The sequence below is a fragment of the Camelus bactrianus genome, chromosome 23, assembly GCF_048773025.1.
Source record: "Camelus bactrianus isolate YW-2024 breed Bactrian camel chromosome 23, ASM4877302v1, whole genome shotgun sequence".
In the NCBI taxonomy this organism is placed as follows: domain Eukaryota; kingdom Metazoa; phylum Chordata; class Mammalia; order Artiodactyla; family Camelidae; genus Camelus; species Camelus bactrianus.
In genome coordinates this window covers 1,028,081-1,047,640 of record NC_133561.1, presented here as the reverse complement: position 1 = coordinate 1,047,640, position 19,560 = coordinate 1,028,081, and the positions used below count along the sequence as shown (strand labels likewise).

Sequence of the window (19,560 nt, the reverse complement as noted above, 5' to 3'; positions counted from 1 at the left end):
CAGAGTGACCAAGGCTGGACGAGGCTGGCTGCTTCTGCCCCGTGGGCTTGAGGAGCTGGGGTCTGGTGACCCCTGCGGGCTGTGCTCCAAGAGGCACTGGAGTTTCCCAGACAGCCTAGGCAGGGGGGATGGGGGACGCAGGGGACGTGGGCAGGGCCCCGCACTGGTTTCCCCACAGCTGGTTCTGGGGAAGATCCAAGCAGAGACCTAATGACGTTCAAATGATTGAAAGAAAAAAACGTGTGTGTGTCTGTATGTGCGAACACACACACGTACCTGCCCGCTCGCGCCCACAGACACTGCACTCATCTGCCGTCCCTGTCACGGCCTGAGGGCTCTGACAGGCGCCACACTGACTGAGTCGGGTTTGTCCTCGTTCTCAGCTGGCTCAGCACCCTCCAAGCTCACACGGGCCACGAGGTTGTGGGAACAATGGGCCAGACTCGGGGAGCATGTATGTAAGGGGTGTGGCCACAGCTTCGCACTGTGCGTGACAGTTCTGTCTCCCAAGTCACCGTGCTAGGACAGCCAGGAGACACCCCCTAAGTGTGATGAAAAGGGGGGCTGCTAGGACAGTGATGACTGCCCCCCCACCGAAGCCAAAACAGTCGTCCCCACGCCTGCAGGCGGTCCCCACTGAAAAGCACAGCCTCCGGGACGGGACGGGTTTCAAGGTACTTTTAGCCACTTACACCTGAGAGTGAACGAGTTTATCAGCGCTCTCCTGAGAAGCGGGCAAGGCGGGACGCGAGGGAGGACAAGGAGGGACAGGGCCCGTGGAAGACGCTGCGCCCCGGGGACAGAGGGGGTGGGCTGGCTCCGTGAGGCACACGCTGGGAGACACCTGCCGGGCGCAGACCACACAGGAGGCCCCAGGGTTCCTGTGGGATGGCGCCTCCCTGACCCCGAAGGGAGCAGAGAGTAGGAGCGACCGACTGCGGACGGAGACCGGGGCCGGCACTGAGGACGGACGGGAGCGAGTGCTGGGGCCCAGGGCCCGCCGTGCCTGCAGCGGGACCAGCTGCCAGGACTGCTGCCCCCGAGGCTGGGCCGGCAGCGTCTCCGTGACGTTCCTGGTCCCGGGGCCAGAGGCAGAAAGGGAGTGGGGTGGCAAGACGGGGGTGACGCAGGGGCCCTGAGACCACCTGCCTGTCTGTCCAGGGAGGGGTCCTCACACCTGCAGGGCAAAGGGCTATGAGAACAAGAGGGGCTCCGAGGGCTGGATAGGAAGGCGTCCTTTTTCCCCAAGCCCCTCACCCACACTGGGCCAGAGACCCCAGATCTACTGGTTGAGGGGGTGGGGGTGGGGGCTGGCCCAGTGGTGGGGAACCAAAGCCAGTGGCGGCTGCAGCCAGCGGTCGGTCAGAGGTCGGGTCCGCCCAGCCTGGGGGACACTGGGGGGGGGGCACGTGTGGTGTCTCCCAGGGGCCAGCTCCCTTCACTCCCCTCACCTCAGCATCCAGGGAGGCGTCTGCTTTCTTCCTCCACAGGGTTCTCCTGGCTGCTGCCGACTCTTTCTGCACCTCCTGGATGCAGGCATGGGGTGGAGACCAGGGGCTCAGGGTGACTACAGAGGGACTCGGGGGCCCCAGGCACCCCCCTTCCTGACGGAGGACCCCTGACCCTTCTCTTCTCCGTCTCCACGCCCAGAACGTCCCCACTGCTCCCGGGCCGCCCTTCTCACCCAGTCATTCTGCTGCGAAAAGGCCCATGTAAGAGACCTCAGGAGGGACAGGTACCTGGGGGTCCTGATCTCCAGGCTCCTGGGTCCTGCTGATCCACAGGTTGAGCCTTGATGTCACAACCCCCGAGAGCCTCAGGTTCTCCTGAAAAGACAGGCTTCCATCTCGGGTCGGGGCCAGTGGCAACAGCACAGCATGTTCAGAGGCCCCCTCACCCCACGTTCGTCCGGCACAGGCCGCAGGACCACCCCCTGGAGCTGTGCGCACAGCTGAGGGGCCTGGGGCTCAGCACAGAAACTACAAGTTACTCAGGTCAGCGGCAAGTCCTGCCAAAATCGACGTGTGAAGTCACGGAGCTTCCTAGCCCTGCCGAGGCCCAGGTTTGGGTTCTGCAGCCCTGCAGGCTTATCGGCCTGAGGACACCTGGCTGGGCCCAAGCTGCTCACCTTCCGGCTGGAGGCCGGCTCGTCTCGGCTCTGACCCACCAGCTCCTTCTCAAAGAGGTGGCGCTTGCTGGCCACGTCCACGGGAGCCACCAAGAACTCAGTGCGGGAGGACCCCGGAGACTTGACGGATTCTGATCTCTGGGAGCAGAGAGCACGGACAGCTGACCCACAGGGAGGGGTGGCGGCCCCACCCACCACACCCATCAGGTCTCCTCCCCCCAGAAGGGCCCCACCCACCTGTATAGCCGTGTGGTATCGCTCCAGCTTCTGGCCTAACTTGACCGTGCCGGCCGGGAGCCTCATGCTGCTGCTACGGGACGGAGGACAGGGCAAGACAAGCAGGTGAGACCCAGGCCCTCCCGAAGGGGACAGGCCTGCCCCCACTCCCCCGCCATTCTGACAGGGAGTATGGCCCCCATCACTGGGTGAGACCATAATGGCTGGGCCGAGTCCCCGGGGACCCTGCGGTCCTCCCTAGGGACAGTCGTTCAGCAGGACATCCCCAGGACCAGAAACAAATGCCACCCGTCCCCCACACTATCACTGCCCCCTAAAAACGTCTCCTGAATCAGCTCTTCCCCCTCCACCTTCCCCACTGCAGCCTCCTCCCCCCTCACCCCTGTCCTCAGGCCCCAGGACAGCATGAGGTTCAGGATCTGGCCCTGCCTGCCTTCCTGACACCAGTGTCCCCCACAACCCCTTTCTCGCCACCCGGAAGAGCCAGCCAGCCAACTGGACACCTTGAGCATGTCACACTCCGTGCCTCTCCACATGCTGTTCCCACTTATCAAAATGCAGCCCCAGGCTCCCGCCTGGGCATGTCCCCTAGTTCTTCAAATCCATTCGGATGTCGGCAGCCCTGTGACAAACTCCCCCTGGCTCGCATTCCAGTCCCTAAGTGGCTCTCGCATGTTTAATGGTCTGATGGGGCTGCTTGAGGGCAACTCTGTCTTATCCACCTCGGAGCAGCTCCCCCATCCTTCCCTCCCTGGTCCCCACGTCGGCCTCAGTGCCCATGTTAACCCTGCGGGACCCGGCGCCCGCCCCATTGCGTGCCCTGCAGCACAAGGAGGGCAGGTGGCAGGCTGGGAAAGCACATGCCAGAGTGACCAGGTGGGTGCGAGCCTGAGCCCCCCAGCCCCTGACCTGCGGGTTAAGGTGGTCTCGGAGTTGTCCCTCCTGGGGCTCATCTGAAAAGAGATGGGAGATGCCGATGAGTCGGGGTCCCAAGGAGGCCATGGCCCCCTCAAGGGCTCAGTTTTCAGAACATGTCCACCTCCTGGGGCCTCCCACCCACCCCTGCTCACTCCCCACCACACTCCCACTGAAGGCCCTCCTCTGACCTGGGACCCCCACCTGCCCACCAGGCTGGGTCAGCAGCCCCTCCCTGGACGCCCCCAGGGGGACCTGAAACCTCCAGTTTCCCGTCTGCTTCCCACCGCCCTGGGCCCTGTAGGGCAGTGACGGGCACCAGCCGGCATCCGGCCTCGAGCCTCCTCCCTGGGCCTGGCACAGCACACGGTCAGTCAGAAAATGAGTGAATGACCTGGCAAACAGAGCCGCCAGAAGTAAATGCTGGAATGAGGGGAGGCGAGCGGCCCCCGCCCACGAGGTGCGCGCTCCAGCGGTAGAGAAGGGTGCTGGGCACAAGAGCCCCCTGACTTGCCCTGCTGAGCAAGGAAGGAACTGAGCAGGCCTCCCAGGGCCACGTCCCCCCAGTGCTGCCTTCTTGCAGGCCGGCTGCGCCGCCAGGCGGGGCTGTTCAGCCTCGGCCACACCCACCCCCACCCGCTAACAGCCCCTCTACTACCCAGCCGCAGCCGCGCCCAGGGCCCGCCGCCTGCAGACAGCCTCGCTGCTGTCTCGCCCAGGGCCCCGTGCTGACGGGGGCTGGTCTCCACGTGCCCTCCAGAGGGCTGCGGACAAAGGTGCCCCGGGCCCTCACCCGAAAGGAGATGGTCCTGGGGCTGGAGCGCTGGAGGGAGCTGCTGTAGGTGGACTGGGTGGGCGAGGGTGTGTCTGCCTCATCCTCCTTGCTGGGAATTTTCATCTGGATGGAGTGGAGGAGGGGATTGTCACACACAGGTCTGGGCAGCCCCGAGCCCAAGCCGCCACAGGGGCCCAGCTGGCCTGGCTCATCCCAGGAGCTGCAGGGGGAAGGGGGAGACAGTCCTGTGCCCTGTCGACTGCCTTCTGCCCCTCCACCCCTGCTGTGGGGATGGTGCACACAGTCCTAGGGGCCAGGCCACCAGGCAGAGCTTTCCAGGGGAACTTCCAGAAGGATCTGAAGCTTCCCAAGAGTTTGCTAGGGTCTGGAGTCGGGGCCCTGGATGAGGATCTGGTGCGGGGTATCAGGTGCCCCCCACCACACAGCCGATAACCACCCCCCAACGACTGCTCTACCCTGACAGCGTCTGGAAGCAGGTAGGGACAGAAGAAATGGCCTAGAGGGAGGACAGGGGACAGCGAGGGAACCAGGGGCCACTTGGGCAGGACCAAAGGGGAGGGGGTGTCACTGCCAACCTGGAGAGTGATGGGTGGGAGGCGGCAAGCCACTGTCAGAGGCTCCGGCCTTTGCTCTCGCAGCCCTGCCGAGGACGGGGGCTTCTTCTCGGGGCCGGCCCTTCTCTGCTCCTCGGCGGTGGACGGGCTCTCCCCAGAGGCCAGCTGCTCCCGGGCCTCAGGCTTTGTCTCCGTGGCCGGGGTCTTCTCAAAGACTGACGCCTTCTCAGACACCAGGCTCCTCTCTGAGGCCGGCGCCTTCCCTGAGGCCGGCAGCTTCTCTGAGACACTGGTTTTTTCCAGAACTGATCTCTTTCCTGAGGCGGTCGTTTTTTCCAACACTGCGATCCTCTCCAACACAGACACTTGGTCGCGGCTGGGGGCCTTCTCAGAGACGGAGAGCTTGGAGTCTGGTCTCTTTTCAGGCACTAATGTCTTCTCTGCAGCAGAGGGCTTCTCCGGAGCCGGGCCTTTTTCTGAGACCCCCCTCCTGCTGCCTCCTGGCTCCCTGCCGGCCGAGCTCTCCTCCTCCTCCTCCAGGGCCCAGGAGCCCGGCCGCCCCTGGCTTAGTCTCCTGCGAGATGGCAGCTCCACCTCCTTCTTGGGCACCGGGGGCGCCTTCTTGGCCTGCCCAGCGCCTGAGCTGTCCCTCCCCTCCTCTGCCTCCAGCTGCTCCCGGATGGGGGCCTGTGCCACCTCCACCGCCTGCCGCCTCTGCCTCCGCTCCTGCCGCGACCTGAGGGTGGCCGGGACATCCTCGTCCTCACCTTTGGAGGCTGGGGGTAGTGGCTGGGGCACCTCTGCTTCCTCCATGCTCAGCGATCTGAGTTGGAAGGTGGGAGATGGGGCAGGAGACAGAGTCAGGAGCCATCAGGGGGCCACCACGGGGGCCCCGCTGGCCTGGCTCATCCCAGGAGCTGCAGGTTCACTCGGCCCAGTGAAGATGCCTCTGGGGCCTCGCCCAACCACCATCAGTTCAGTAAGGATCCTTTACCAGCTTTGTACAGTGGGCTTATGGGACACCATCTGAACAAAGTGAACCACCTTTAAACAAAGTTTATAAACCCCTGTAAGGGGCAACCATCCCGTGTTCTGCCCCAGTCAACAAAAACCGTGTCAGACCCCATGTAGGGCACTGAGATCAAAAGGAATGTGTGGTCCCTGCCTCTTACAGCTTACATCAAGACCAGAGACAGTGAGGGGTTGTCACAGGTCACACAGGCACCAGGCGGTGCAGCTCGGAGTAGAGCCCAGCTTCTGAGGCACCACCCGCATCCCTGTCAGCTACGTGGGAGCAGCCCAGGACACACAGCCTTGTCCCTCCTCTGGGGGACCCCGGGGAACAGGAGCAACATAAGAGGACTGTCCAAAAGCCATTGCACTTGGCCTCCAGCAGAGGGGACTTTTCCTTCCTCACCACCCCGCTCGCCATGTGATCTGGGGCCAGTTGATTCTCGGTCTGAGCCTGTTTCCAAATCTGCAAACTGGGCTTGTTCAGAGGTGAGATGAGACTCCTCCCACGAGGCACCCAGGAGCATCCGATGAGCTCAGCCCTTCTCTCCCTGCCCCTCGGAACCCTAAACCCTGGTGGCCAGACGAGCCCCGGGGTCCTCCCCTCGGAGGTGAATTACGGTCAGGGTTAGACGGAGGCAGCTTGGTTTAATGGAGGGGCTGGGCCACAGCGCCTGACAGATGTGCACGACAACTGTGGCCTGCCTGCCACTGTTTGGATGGGTGCCCACTGCACGTCCCCTGTGTGCTCTTTGACCCAGTTTCTCCATTTGCAAGGTGGGTTAACAACGCTCTCTCTCAGGATACCGTCACGATTGCGTTGCGCTCATTAAATGTCCAGCAAAGGACTGCCCAGTCCAGGGAGTACCAGTCCTAACTGCTGTCCTGATGAGGGCAGAACCCGGTGGGGCAGCTGGTCCCCCCGGCTCTCTGGCAGGGATGCCGCCGCGCCGCCCCCCACCCCCGACACCTGCGCACCTCTCCAGGGCCGGCGGGTCTGCATCTGGGGACGGCCAGGGAGCTTCATCGTCCGAGGTGGACCTCAGATTGCGGTGCCGCCGCCGCCGTTCCCGCTCCTGCTCTTCCTCATCCTCCAGGGTCCACTGCCTGGCCAGGCTGGCGGGGGGAGGGGGTCAGCACAGCCCAGGAGAGCCCCGAGCCCCGCCCCCCAGCTGCGACAACAGGAGGTGTTCCCCCCCCCCCCGCTCTGTGTCACAGATGCCCCCGGGGCAAAACCACCCAGATGGGAACCCCTGGCCTGGACTTCACCCTGGGCCCCGGTGTGGGCAGGGGCCGCTCTCTGGGGTGACCGGGCACGTGGGCGGGGGCCGCTCTTCTGCCTGGAAGTGGTGGGCGACCTTGACAAGCCCCTTGCTCTGGTCCTGGGCTCTCAGATGAAACCCCACACAGACAGGCAGCAATGTCCTCGGTCACTCGGCTCCCCGTGGGGCTTCTCAGCTTGGCAGAGGGGAGACCCTCAAACCAGAGCAACTACACCCAAGGAGATTCTGGTGTCACCTTCTCGTCACCTGCCAGGACCTCTGGGAGCCTCTCTCCTTCTAGAGCCAGCTCTCCCGTGTGTCCCGGAGCAAGGGGCACACCCCGCTTTTGGCTCATGCCCCGCCCCCTCCATTCACAGGACCAGCGAGGCCTTCTCACACCCACCCACCCACCCCCGCCAGCTGCCCCGGCCACCTCCTTCAACCTGTCCACCCATCCAGCCACACGTCCATCCAAACTCCCCTCCAGGCACCCCCTTCCCCACGCACCTGACCTACAGCCTCCCCACCTCCCTCCACCCACCTGCCCTTCCATCTCGACCAAAGAGCAGGTATCACTGGGGACCTGCACTGGGCCTGTCCCCATCGGGAACTGTGGGTTTACAGAGCAGGGCAGGGTCCCTGCCCTGGAGACACCCACCATCCAGTGAGAAAGAGAAGAGTGTCCACCAACCAGAGCATGGACGTTGCTCTACACAGGGAGAGAATGGTTACTGCTGGCCGGGATTGTCAGGAAAGGCCCCAGAAAAGACTGAAACTTGGTTGGACCTCAGTGAGAGTGATGGGCGGGGCTGGGAGAAGCCAGGGGTCCAGGGGGAGGGGGTCCCGGAGGAGGGAGGAGGTCCAGGCGGAGGGGAGGGACCAGCAAGCCTAGAGGTCAGAGGTGGGGGATTGTTGGAGGGGGAGGCCGAGCTTCACCCAGAGCAGCAGGAGGTCTGGGCTGAGGGTCAGCCACCAAGTGCTGTCTGGGGTCCAGATCAGGAGGGTCTGGAAGAAGCCGCCTCCTTGCCCAGAGTCACGGCAGAGGCTGTAAGGCCTCCCCTGGCCCGGACAGGTGCCAAACCTGTTCTCCCAGCCTCTCCCGCTGCCCAGCCCTGCCCCCCTCCTACAGGGCATCCCATGCAACCAAGCCTCAATTTGAGGAGTAGATGTGTTTCTGGGAAAGAGAAAAAGAAAAATCATGCAAACCCATGAGCTTTATAAACGGAAGTACATGTAAGATGCGTCTGAGGAGCTTCCTGAGGAAGAGTCCCCTGCCCCCCAAGGAGTCTCCTAGGGGGCGGGGTCTGCAGGGCTGGGCCCTCCTGCCCGGGCAGCTCACCCCTCCCCTCCCCGGTTCTCCTTTCTAAAAGCAGAGTCACACAGTGGCCCCAATCTTTTTTTCTAGGTCCAGCATCACATTTGTTGACCAACTATTCACTAAACACACATTTTTTGAGCCAGACAGGTTCCGGGGATGGGGTGTAGCAAGGAAGGAGATGGCAGGGGTTCCTCCTTCCTCGGGGCACATGTCGGAGTGTGGGAGTCAGATCTAGAGCAGGAAGGGGCTCAAGGACGTCGATGCCTGGTGGGGAGCGGGCCCTGGGAGCCAGAGGAACCGGACCTGGCAGCGATGCCCCGGGAGGAGTGCACGGCAGGCACACCGGCCTGGGTGTGAGGGTGTGATGGCTGTGCTCAGGGGAAGGGGGGCCAGGGCGCGGGCCTCGGGGACCAGGGAAAGAGCATGGGGTTTATTCCAGTGTGCAGGGGGCCACTGGACAGCGTCACACAGAGGGCTGACGGGGCAAGACTTACTGTTACTACGACTGTAAATCCCTCTGGCCGCTGGGTGGAGAGCAAACCTTAAGGATGGGGAAGCGGGGCTGGGGAGAGGGGCACGTGTCCCCCATAGTGCCCCCTTTCCGGGAGACTCCTGCAGCTGCCTGGGCGAGAGCCCTGCTGGCATGAACAGGGGTGGTGACAGAGAGATGGGGAAAGTCATGGATCTGGGACATGTTCTGAAGATTGAGCCCACAGGGCTTGCTGATGGGCTGGATGAGGGGCGAGGGAAAGAGAAAAATCAAGGAAAACGCCTCGGCATTTCGGCCGGAGCAACTCCTGGTGCTGCTGTTAGACAGATGGGGTCGACCAGGAAGGAAGGGGTCTGGTGAGATGGCAGGCAGCAGAGGGAGGGGAGGCAAGAAATGAAGCGTGAGGAGGAGATGCCCTGGAGAGGAAGGAGACCCGGGAACCGAGAAGGGCTGACCTGGAGCGGAGCCAGGCCGGTCGGTCCACACCACTGGAAGGGCCAGGCCGCCAGGAGGCAGTACTGAGCAGAGGCTCCGGGTCCCTGAGAAAGAGCTGTCGGAAAGTGTAGGGGAACCCAGGAAAAAGGAACTGGTGACCACCAGCAGCTCTTCTGAGTTTTAATGGGAAGAAAAGTTAAGATGGGATGGTCCCCAGAGCAGGACGTGCATGCAAAGGCTGCTTTTATAGTTCAAATGAAGCAGAGAGGAGAGTACAGAGGGTGGAGCAGGACGGGGAAGAAGCTGCCCCACGAGGAGAGGAAACACCACGGGATGGGGCGCGTTCATCTCCAGCACCCACCGCGGCGCCCAGCAGCACGCACACGTGCCGGCAGACGTGGGACAGCGTGGCGAGTCAGCCTTCCTCCCCAGGAATCGCCACGTCCGCCTTGATAAACAGGAGCACGAGAGGGAGCAAACCCTAGGCCCCACATGGCATCTGCCCACGCCCCGGGCCCTTGGAAGGGAACCTTCCAGAACCTCCCAAGTCTGACCATCAGGGCAGCTCTCGGTGAAAACCTCAGTTCCCCCTCTTCAGTCAGGTCTCCCCTCCCCCTGCATGGGATGGGGAGGACTCCCCGTGGCCTTGACCACGGATGGAAGCCAGATTCCCTGGGCCTTCAAGATCACTCACTTACTCCTTAGGAACCAGGCCCCCTGCCCCATGCCTCCCCACTGCCCTCTTCAGCCGCTTTCCTCTGGGGCCACATTGGCGTCCTTCCCTCCTCCTCTGGACCCAGCCCTGCCCAAGTCCACAGTCTAGGACCAGCCGCACCCTACAAAGCTGAGGGATGCCCCTTCCTTGGGGAGAGTGGCCCACAGAGCCAGGCGCTCCTCCTCCCCAAACCCCCGGCCTCAGCCAGGGGCGGAGCCTCCAGGATTCCTTGGGCCTGAGCAACCTGGTTCCCACACAGGCCTCAGCCCTCAGGGGAGCCGCTGGTTTGTTTACGGGGCCTGAGACGTCCACGGTGTGTGATCTGTCAGAGCCTGGTCTCCTCGGAAGTGACTCACTCCCAGGCGGGCCATCGCCCTGCAGGGTCCCAGGGCTGGAGCTGCAGGAGGTGGGGCCCAGGTATCCTGGAGTGTCCCCCAGCTCTGCATCAAGACCCCACCGGTCACCCAAGTGATGTGGTCAACCCCACCCCACCCTGGGAGACATGTCATCTCCACAAAGCAAAGCGTGTTCCTCTAAAGATGAGGAAGAAGAGGGGAGGAGGGCGAAGGTCAGGGTCCTGGGGAGCTGGCAGGGGCAGCAGCTGAGGCCCCGTGATAAATACATGATAACCGAGGGCCGAGGACAGGGCTGGGCGTTCGAGGGCACACAAATGCTTGCTGAATATGAACAGGGAATCAAAACACAAAGGGCGGAGGAGCCAGGGCCCCGGCTGTGCTGAGGCCTCCCGATGGCCTTCTCGGGGCAGGTGCAATTGTTCCATTTTGCAGATGAGGGCTCTGGGGCTCACAGGGGCTCGCAGCGCTGCCAAAACAGGACAGGATGAAAAGAAGGAACCGAGTTCCAGCCTAGGTCAGCCTCTCAAGGGCCCTTAACCACAAGCCCAAGTGGCAGGAGGGACAGACAGACGTCCTGCGAGGCACAGCTCCAAAGCAGAGCGAGGCCCCACCGACCAGGGAGCCCAACACCTGCACAGTCAGAAGGGCTCAGGGGAGCCTGTGGGGCTCAGGACATGCAGGGCTCCCCGGCCCAGGCAGCTCTCACCAGCTGATGCCACGGCCCTGGGCAGCTGCCCTGCCACCCCCACCCAAAACCCTGTCCTCCACCTCCTAGCCTTATTTGGGGACACACATCCCTTTGCCACCCTCCCTACTCCTGACTTCACAGCTCCACCCTTAGGAGAAGGGACTTCTTTCCCTTGAGCTGGCTCTGCTCCCTCCCTCGGGCCTTCTTCCTGTGCACTCGCTGCAGCTGTGGGTAGGCGGGGGTGTGAGTGCCCTCAGGTGTACCAGCAGAACACTTCTCCCCCAGCTGAACTCCATCTGGAAGCCCATCGCACGACAGACAGATCGACAGATCGAGGCTCAGGGGCTCTGGTTAAAGCAGGGAATGGTGTGAAGGCCACCCCAGAGCATCCTGGGAACCCTGGGGCCCAAAGAGCATGGGTCTGCACGTCTTGGAAGAGGAGAAAAGGGCGCCCAGGCCGGGCCCTGGGCCAGAAGACGCAGCTCTGATTGGCCGCGTGGCCTTGGGCCACTGTGCAACCCCCGAGGGGGACAGGCCTTCCACGCAATGAGGGGTCACTGCGGGTGGCCAGCGGGGTCCCTTCCAGCACTGATAGTCTAGGGAGAGGTGTCAGGGAGAGCCGAGGGCTGCTCAAGGCCCAGGCAGGGAAATGATTAACCACCGCCGCTCAGTCCCGGGCGCTCCCAGATCCACCCCTCACCCCCCATGGACAGGCCCGCCCAGCCTCACCCCTCACCAGGCGGGCCCAAGAAGGAGAGGGCAAGGCCGCTGACCGGGGCCCCTGGCCAACCAGCTCACCGCTGTCCCCGTCCCAGGGCTGGAGTGTCAGAATTTCTGCCTCGTGCCAAGGCAGGGCGGTAGGCTGGACCTCGGCTGCCCACCTGGGCCCTGTCTGGGGCCACACTCCTCACACCCTCCTCCCAGGCCTCCCAGCCTGGGAGGCTCAGTTGACTATGACTCACAGCCCCTCCCTCCTGCCAGCTGAGGCTTGTTCACAAGGGAGCGGGACGGGAGGGCCCTCTGCTCCAGGTGCCTCATCAGGGTGACTGCTGGCAACAGCTGTGTCTGCCCACAAGGCTTGGGGAGGGCTGGGGCCCAGCAGGGAGGCAGGCCAGGAGCTCTGCGGCAGGACCGGCTCTCTAGGGGGTGTCCCTCGCTGCCCTGGACATCCCATGGCACTGGCCCCCGCCCCTGCAGCCACAGGAGACCAGGTCCATCTGAGCACGGGACAAGCCAAGACCAGACCCTGCTCCCATTTTAAAAGTTCCAGTACCCCCGCTGCCCAGCCGGCACCCCCCCCACACACACACATCCAGGCACGCTCACAGACTGAGAGCTCCTGAGTCAGTCGTGTCTGCTTTGTGTTTTTAACCCAACACACTGTCCTGTGGTTTTCAACAGACACCCGAACAAACTCGGACTCCCAAGGCCCAGACTCAACCACTTAAGGACCTACCACCCACCCGGACCTGTTGGCACTCCGCAGGCCATAACCACACTCGCCTACACGGGGCCCACACTTGTGTGCACACAGAGGCACACTGACACAGATACGCCCCAACTGGAAGCACAGACACTCCCACATCAACCCCCTGCACGCAGAGTCCGAGGCCTTGACCTCTGGCCCCGCCCTCAGCACAGACCCTCCCTGGGTGTGTCCATCCCCTGAGGCAGCTGGTCCAAACGTCCAGAGCATGAGTTCCTCCTTCCTTGGGGCATACTCCTCCCTCTTTCTGGACGGAGGTGACCAGACAACCGCTTCAGAACAGCGAGGTCTGAGGGTCCGGGGAGGACCCCAGCCCTGGAGAATGAACTGCCATAGGGAGGCCAGGTCTGAGACCTCAGGGAAGCTCCAGGGCCCCTGGGTGGGGGCAGATGGGGATCACCTTGATGAGGAAGGCCTGGGAGGGGGCTAATCCACACCTGAGAGGGGCCAAGAGGCCAGTTTCTACTGGCTAGAGCCTTTGGGGTCAAAGAAGTAGGGACCCCACTCCGATCCATGACTACATGGGCCTCAGTCTCCTTGGGGACAAAATTGTGGGAGGGGAATGGAGAGATCGGAGGTGAAGATGCTCGGGTAAGCATCTCTAGGGGATGTGCAGGGTGACTCCAAGAGGAGTCCAGGGGTCACCAACCGCATGAGGAGTGCCGCCTCCTGAACACCCCCACCCTTCTCTGACCCAGCAGATGTCCAGCAGGCAGTGATAAGATACCCAGTCCCCTGACCCTTTGAAGGACCAGCTCACAAGTAAAGACTGAAACACAGAGGGGGACAGCAACTATCTTGAAGTCACCCAGTGCAGACACCACCCCAGAATGCCACACTCAGAACCTGAGCCTTACCAGTGGGAGGGGACCTGTCCCCCTCTGGTCCTGGTCGCTGACCCCTGTCCTGCTGACCCTCAGGGCGGTCCTGGCCCTGTGCCCCCTCCTCCTCTCCAAGGGGGGCTGTGAGGCATCTAGGGCCACTCACAGCTCCCTGCAGGGAACCAAGATCGGCGAGGGGGGCTTCCCAGGACATGAGGCTTGGTCATAACTCCCTAACGACTCCTCCATCCCCAAAACGGCCTCCCCAGTCTGGGACAGCGCTCCCAGGCAGCCTGCTTGTGCCTCGGTCCCCAGAGGAGAAGGAGGCGGATGGAGAGCCGGGACACCTGGGGCCGCCCCAGTTCGGCCCCAGCTCCGTCGCCCCCCAGGACCGGCCAGCCCCCCGGAGAGGCCGCGGGCTCACCTGGACAGCGCGGCCCAGTCCTTCCTGCTGACGGACATGCCGCCGGAGCCCGCGCGCCCGCCGCGTGCGTCGTGTCCGCTCGGCGCCGCCCCGCCGCCCGCCGCCCGCCGCCCGCCGCCGGCGCAGGTAGGCTCACCTGGCCTCTTATCCCGCCGGCCCCGCGCCCCGCGCAGCCGCGCGCCGCCGGCCGCCCGTGATTGGCCCGTGGGTGTGGGCGTCGCGGACGGAGCCGCCCCGGTCCCCGCCCCGGCTGCCCCGCCGCGGGCCCGGGCCCGGCCGCCGGACAGACGGGCGGACGCGCGGACGGACGGGCGCCCGGGCCGCGCGGGGCGGGGGCGGGGACTTCCTGCTCAGAACCTGTCGGACCAGCCGGGCCCGCACGCCCCCCTCCCGCAGGTGCCCGGGGCAGGGGGTCAGACCGAGCTCTCCGCCTGATCCCGAGAAACCCAGGCGGGAAGCGGGCGGGAAGATGAGAGGCCGCGCAGGGAGTCGGGTCTGCAGCGCCCTCCTGGCTCCCGCGGCGCCGCCCGGGGCCCACGACCCCGAGGCCCCAGGAGAGAGCTGGGCGCGCTCGCCCTGTGCCGAGCGCAAAGCTGCAGGCCCGCTCCAGGCCAAGCCCGCCCCTCCCCACGTGAGTGTCGCGGCTCAGTTCTGCAAACACTGGAGTGCCCAGTGCTCTGACAAAGCGAAGATGTCTGAGATCCTCTCGCCGCTGGCTCGTCTGGACTTTGCACTGGAGGGGCCGGGTGTGGAGATGGGCGGAGGAGGCTCGGCTTTTCCCCGGAAGGAAGGGAAGGAAGAGAGCAGTGAACAGACATCTAGGACTGGAGTTCTGGAGCAAGTGCGGGGGCTCAGGTGCCGCCTGCGGCCCGTCCAGGAGCCAGCCTCAGGGGACCAGAGAGGATCAGTCGCTTAGCAGGGGACTCTTATCTTCCTGAAGCATCAGACCTGCAAGGTCAGCGGCTGTGGCTCCTGCTCTGAGAGGAATGAAGAGCAGCCTTAGGCACTGGAGGGGAAGACCAGGGCGGCATGGAACTGCCGCGTCCTGCTGGGCCTTGCTTGCCAGCCTGGCCTCAGACCAGGGGTACAGACCCGGGCCCGGGGCTGGTAGTCTCTACAGGGCCCTCCAGCTCTGAGATCTCCCAGGGAAGGGCGAGCCAGCTGCTGAGCAGAGCCTGCACACAGACACACACAAACACACACACACACCCCTAGCCTGCTAAGGTGTCTCCCTCCCCAAATGCCCTCTCCTCCAAGGAGCCTTCCTTCTTGGAATTGGAGGTGAGGGGTGAGGTTCAAGGAATGCAGGTCACCCTGGGAGCCTGGAGACCTGACTTTGAGCTCTGATTCTGCCGTGTGCACCATGTGACTTGGGGCAAATCACCGCAGCTTCCTGGTCTGCGTAGTGGAAATGATGGCACCTGTCCAGTTCCCTCCAGGTTGTGGGGGTGAAATGAGTTGGTTGTTGAGTGTTGGTGACACTGGGGTGAGCGGTGTGAGGGCTGACGAGGGCCCTGCAGAGACCAAGATGAGCCTTGAGCCACTGGCTTTTCCGGGGAAAGAGGAAGAGGGGCACACTAACCCATGTCCTGGGATGCTGGGATCCCCGGCCCGGCCCTTCCCGGGGAGCCTGCTGGCCCTTGGGGACCTGGAGAACGTTCTTCCCATACATTGTCAGTGGAGACACCGCCACTGAGAAAGAAAAACACTCTGAGTCATTTGAAGCCCGCCTTCTAGGAACACTTCATGAAGCCAGCGGACAGTCGGAAACATCTCTAAAAGCCCAAACTCCAGCACGCTCTCTCTAGACACAAAAACCCAAAGACAAGGAAGGTTGAGTACACATAGTGCCCAGAAAGTTCTCGAGGGCCGGCACTGTGTCTTTCCCAGATGCCCTCCCTGTGCCAGGCCCCAGGCCTGGTGCTGTCAGCGCAGTGGCCTCTGTGTGGCCCAGTGTCTGCCATCAGCATCACGTGGACCCCTCCCTGTGTCTCTGTGCCTGTGTCCAGACTTCTCTCTTCTTATAAAGACATCAGTCCTTGCATCAGAGCCCACCTGAATCCAGTGTGACCGCATTTAAATTTGCTTACATCTGCAAAGACCCCATTTCCCAGTAAGGTCGCCTTCACAGGTAGCAGGGGTCAGGAGTTGAACGTATATTGAGAGGAATGTAATCCTACCCACTGCAATCAGCAAAGAGCCCTGGCTTTCAGTGACACAGAGATGCTGAGGGCTCGGTTCCCGGCCTCACGACAGCCCCTCTCTGGCAGCAGGGACGGATGTGTGCTGATGCACAAGCTCACACGTGTCTGCATGAGCAGGCGTGCACACGCGCCCTCCTGAGCATGCACACACCCAGCCCTACTCAGCACCGACGCTGTGTCATCAGGAGGGACTGAGTCTAATGAAGGGATGGGGCGGCTTCCAGAGGAAAGGACATCTGGGCACTTCTGCCCAGAGAGAGGACTCCTGTGCCTGGAGCCCCACATGCCTCCCACGGCCGACAGGACAGGGGGCCGTGGGCTGCGCTGTGCTGGGGGCTGGCCTCTACCCTGCCGAGTAGGAGGGAGTTGAGGAAACTGAGAAGGCGAACGGCCTTGGAGTGGGAAGGCCCACGGGATTTTGAGAGACAGCCCCAGCCGCAGTGGGACAAGGGTCCAGCTGGAGGGGGAGGCCACCGAGGGGCTACCGTCAAGTCCATAAAAGAAAGAAGAGGCTGGAGCGCCGCTCACCAGGAGGTGAGGAGGTGTTGGCAGGGGCACTGGTAGGCCGAATGGCCATTGAACTGACCGCTGAGGGCGAAGGAGCCAGCAAGGTGACTCCCACTCGCTACCTTGAGGGGCCGGCGAAGGCAGGTCCGTGATGGGACGGGTGCGGGGGTAAGGCAAGGGTCTCAGCCTCGAGCGTTTTTGACTTCTGGGGCCTGATGGTCTTGCCGTGTGGCTGTCCGCACACTGTGAGGTGGCAGCAGCATCTCTGGCCTCCACCTGTTAGAACACTGGGGCCCTGAAGACGGCAGTGGTGGGCTGTCCAGCAGGTGGCCAGACGCTGGGGGCGGGAGCTCTGGAGACAGCTTCCCTGTGTTGCCCAAGGGTGCGTACAGGGCGGTGGGAGAAGGGGTGGCTCACGGGGGCAGGGCCAGTGTTCAGAGCGTCTGAGCCCACGTCCTGCCTCCCCGAGCGTCCTGAGGAGAGGAGGGGTGTCTTGTTCACCTCGGTGTCGCCTCAGCACTTAATGTAGTAGGTTTGGAGAATCACAATAACTTGCTTTGGGAAGGAGAATGGGAAATGCGAACAGCCTGGGAGCCCTTCTGGTGTCACACGGGAGGCTGAGCCAGGGGCCCTCAGCACCCAGGACCCTTGTCCTCCAGGACCAGGGACATCAGCCTCCCGGCAGGTGAGTTGCAGGTAAGAGTGTGCGGCACTTGCTGGGGGAGAAGCCCTTGACCGCGGGCAGCAGGGAGCTCGGGAGGATTCAGAGCAGCCCTGGTTCCAGGAGCGAAACTCGGGGAGACACCCACGTGTCCACCCACAGGAAGATGGGTGAGTCAGTGTTCGTGTTTCCGTCATTTCGTTCTTCCACAGCAGAGAAGATAAATGAATTTTACAACCTTGGCATCGACTGAACAAACAGGAAAAAGCAGGAAGCGTACATGTACACCCGGGCGACAGGAAGATGCCGAAGTGAGCAATGTGTCGTTTCAGGGGCGACAAACATGCAGCGACATCACCCAGGGAACCAGGGGAGTAAAACACATAAAACTGACAGTCAGCCGTGTTCACCTTTGTGGAGACAAGGGTTGCGGCTGGAGGGGGCGCACAGGGGCTTCAGAGGCGCTTGCGATGCCCTTGTTCTTTGCTGCTGTGGGAGCGAAGGCGATTTACATGTCGTGTGAGTTTCAGGCGTACAGCAAACTGCCTCGGTCGCATCTCATTTTCCACCGTAAGCATCGCAAGGTATTGAGCGGCAACACCTGACTTCTTCAAGTGAGTGGTCGCATAGGAGCGTTCATCACGTGATTCTTTAACCTGCACGTACGTTAAAAATTATGATCACGTGCCAGTCACTTCCTCTGGGGAGGATCCGCAGACACAGGGTTTATCGCACCACGAAACCCGGTGAAGGACAGCAGTTTTCAAGACTCCCCAGTCGGTGGGAGGAAGGAGCTACCCCTCCCCTCCCCAGAACAGTGTGGGCTCTGGGATCCCCGGCCCCTATGCCGTGTCTGCACTGCACAGGGCAGCTTTTCTCCCCAGAGAGCCCAGAGTGGAGACAGGGGACCCCCAGCCCCAGGCCAGCAGGGCTGGAAGTCACCCTGCTGTGTCAGTCCTATTCCCACTGTGAGGTGGTCGGACCACACCCTAGAGAGTCCAGGGCAGTAGTTCCCTGACTCTGACTTTTTAGAAACTCATAATATATTTTTTTAATGTGAATAACCAAATGGTGTTGTCACTGTTTCGGTTTGAGAAGTAAAAACGTTAAAAAAGCAATTACCACCTCCTGTCCTCCCACCCCATAAGCAAAGGATATTTTAATACTAAAACCATAAAATTAAGGCATGCATACTTGAGTAAAGGAGAATCCTTTCACTGAACACGCGCAGTTTGTGGAGACTTGACCGCAGGGGCCCTGGCTTCCTGAGCAGGCAGTGGAGCGGCAGAGAATTGGGTCACAGAGATTTGATCAGGAGAGCTGCATCTGGAAGGTTCTGTGACGAGGGACACATGGATGTCCCTCACACTCACTGGCAGGCAGACCACTGCCCTGTGCACTTACAGGCCCATGCACACGGGCACACACTCACCAGGCTCGCTCCTTCCAATGGAAACACACACACACCTCCCCCAGGCGCCTAGGTGGGAGCATCTTCCCTGGTGCCCGGCTGAGCCGTCCTTCTGAGCCTAGGACCCAGGGCGGGCTCACCCGGCCTGTGCCCACCAGTGCAGCCAGGTGGGTGCTGAGCCGGGGCCATCAGTGGACACCTGCTCAGGCCTTCCAGGCCCCTGCCTCTGGCTGGGAGACCAAAGCTCTGCCCACATCCAGCTTCTCAGCAGATCGGGAATCCAGGGACCTGTGTTTCAGTCCTCCCGGTTAGGCTGTGACCTTGAGCAAGCCACCCTCCCTCTCTGGTCTCCGGATGCTGGCTGCAGCCCTGTGACCAGAGCCGAGGGCTGATGGAGGCTCCCGCTGCTCAGCTGTGGCCTCAGGGAACTCCCGGGCGGCTTAGGAGTGTGTCTCCGGGGTAGGAGGCCCGCCCCTCATCTCCAGTGAAGGGCCCGCGCTGGCCGCCTTTGGGAACTGTGAGGAGAGAGCCGCTGGGGTCAGGAGAGGAGGCTGCCGTCCGCTCCAGCTCTGGCGACCTGTCCCAGGCTTGGGCAGCTTGGTCACCCACCTGGAACGAAGCCGGCCCGCCCAGCGCCCTGCGGGGAGTCTGACTCACTTTGTGGGGGGCCACTGGGGTAATGTTTAACTGGCTTCCTCCTTGGCGGGGCACTTCAGTCCCTGCAGCCCTGGGCCTGGGCCTGTCCTGACCGTCCTGCTGCAAGGCGGGCTCCGGACAGACAGTGGCTCAGCCTCCTGTGCCCGCGGAGCCCGAGGACTGGCGGGGGCAGGGGAGCAGCAGCTGGCCTCCCGAGGCTCTGCGGCAGGCAGAGGGTGGCAGCAGGCAGCACTCTGCACTAGTCGTTCCTTCCTTCCGAGGACAAGGCCCCAGCACCAGGCCCCTCTCCAGCTGCAGAGACAGCCCCCAAGAGTCCCTGTCCCTGCTGTTGGGTGTATTTGCATCTCATTTGAATGTTCCCCTCTGTGGAGTCAGGTGAACTCCAAGGTGCATATGCATTGCCCTTGACCCCCGGCCATGTGCCTTCTGGAAAGTGGCAGGCTGGGCACTGTTCAGGCAACTCTGATCCCAGAACAGGGTAACC

General features: G+C 62.8%; 1 protein-coding gene across 6 annotated transcripts in view; it reads right to left on the bottom strand.

Moving 5' to 3' along the window:
- Window positions 1-13,800, bottom strand: part of LOC105070008 (troponin T, cardiac muscle) — a 31,141-nt gene extending 17,341 nt beyond the window's left edge. For 3 of the 6 annotated variants that reach the window (XR_012501749.1, XR_012501750.1, XM_074351529.1), the window contains exons 1-9: window positions 13,637-13,775; window positions 6,620-6,757; window positions 4,652-5,453; window positions 4,074-4,178; window positions 3,275-3,318; window positions 2,366-2,438; window positions 2,129-2,266; window positions 1,740-1,826; window positions 1,452-1,526 (exon numbers count right to left, since the gene is read on the bottom strand). Coding sequence is in view for 3 of the 6 variants with exons in the window: in XM_074351529.1 (XP_074207630.1) it covers window positions 1,452-1,526; window positions 1,740-1,826; window positions 2,129-2,266; window positions 2,366-2,438; window positions 3,275-3,318; window positions 4,074-4,178; window positions 4,652-5,453; window positions 6,620-6,757; window positions 13,637-13,674 (1,500 nt within the window). In the remaining 3 variants the exon portion in view is untranslated. Of the gene's footprint in view, window positions 1-695; window positions 1,193-1,451; window positions 1,527-1,739; window positions 1,827-2,128; window positions 2,267-2,365; window positions 2,439-3,274; window positions 3,319-4,073; window positions 4,179-4,651; window positions 5,454-6,619; window positions 6,758-13,636 lie in introns of those variants that run through there. The other 3 variants (XM_074351525.1, XM_074351527.1, XR_012501751.1) reach the window with 3 other exon arrangements.
- Window positions 13,801-19,560: the final 5,760 nt, after the last annotated feature.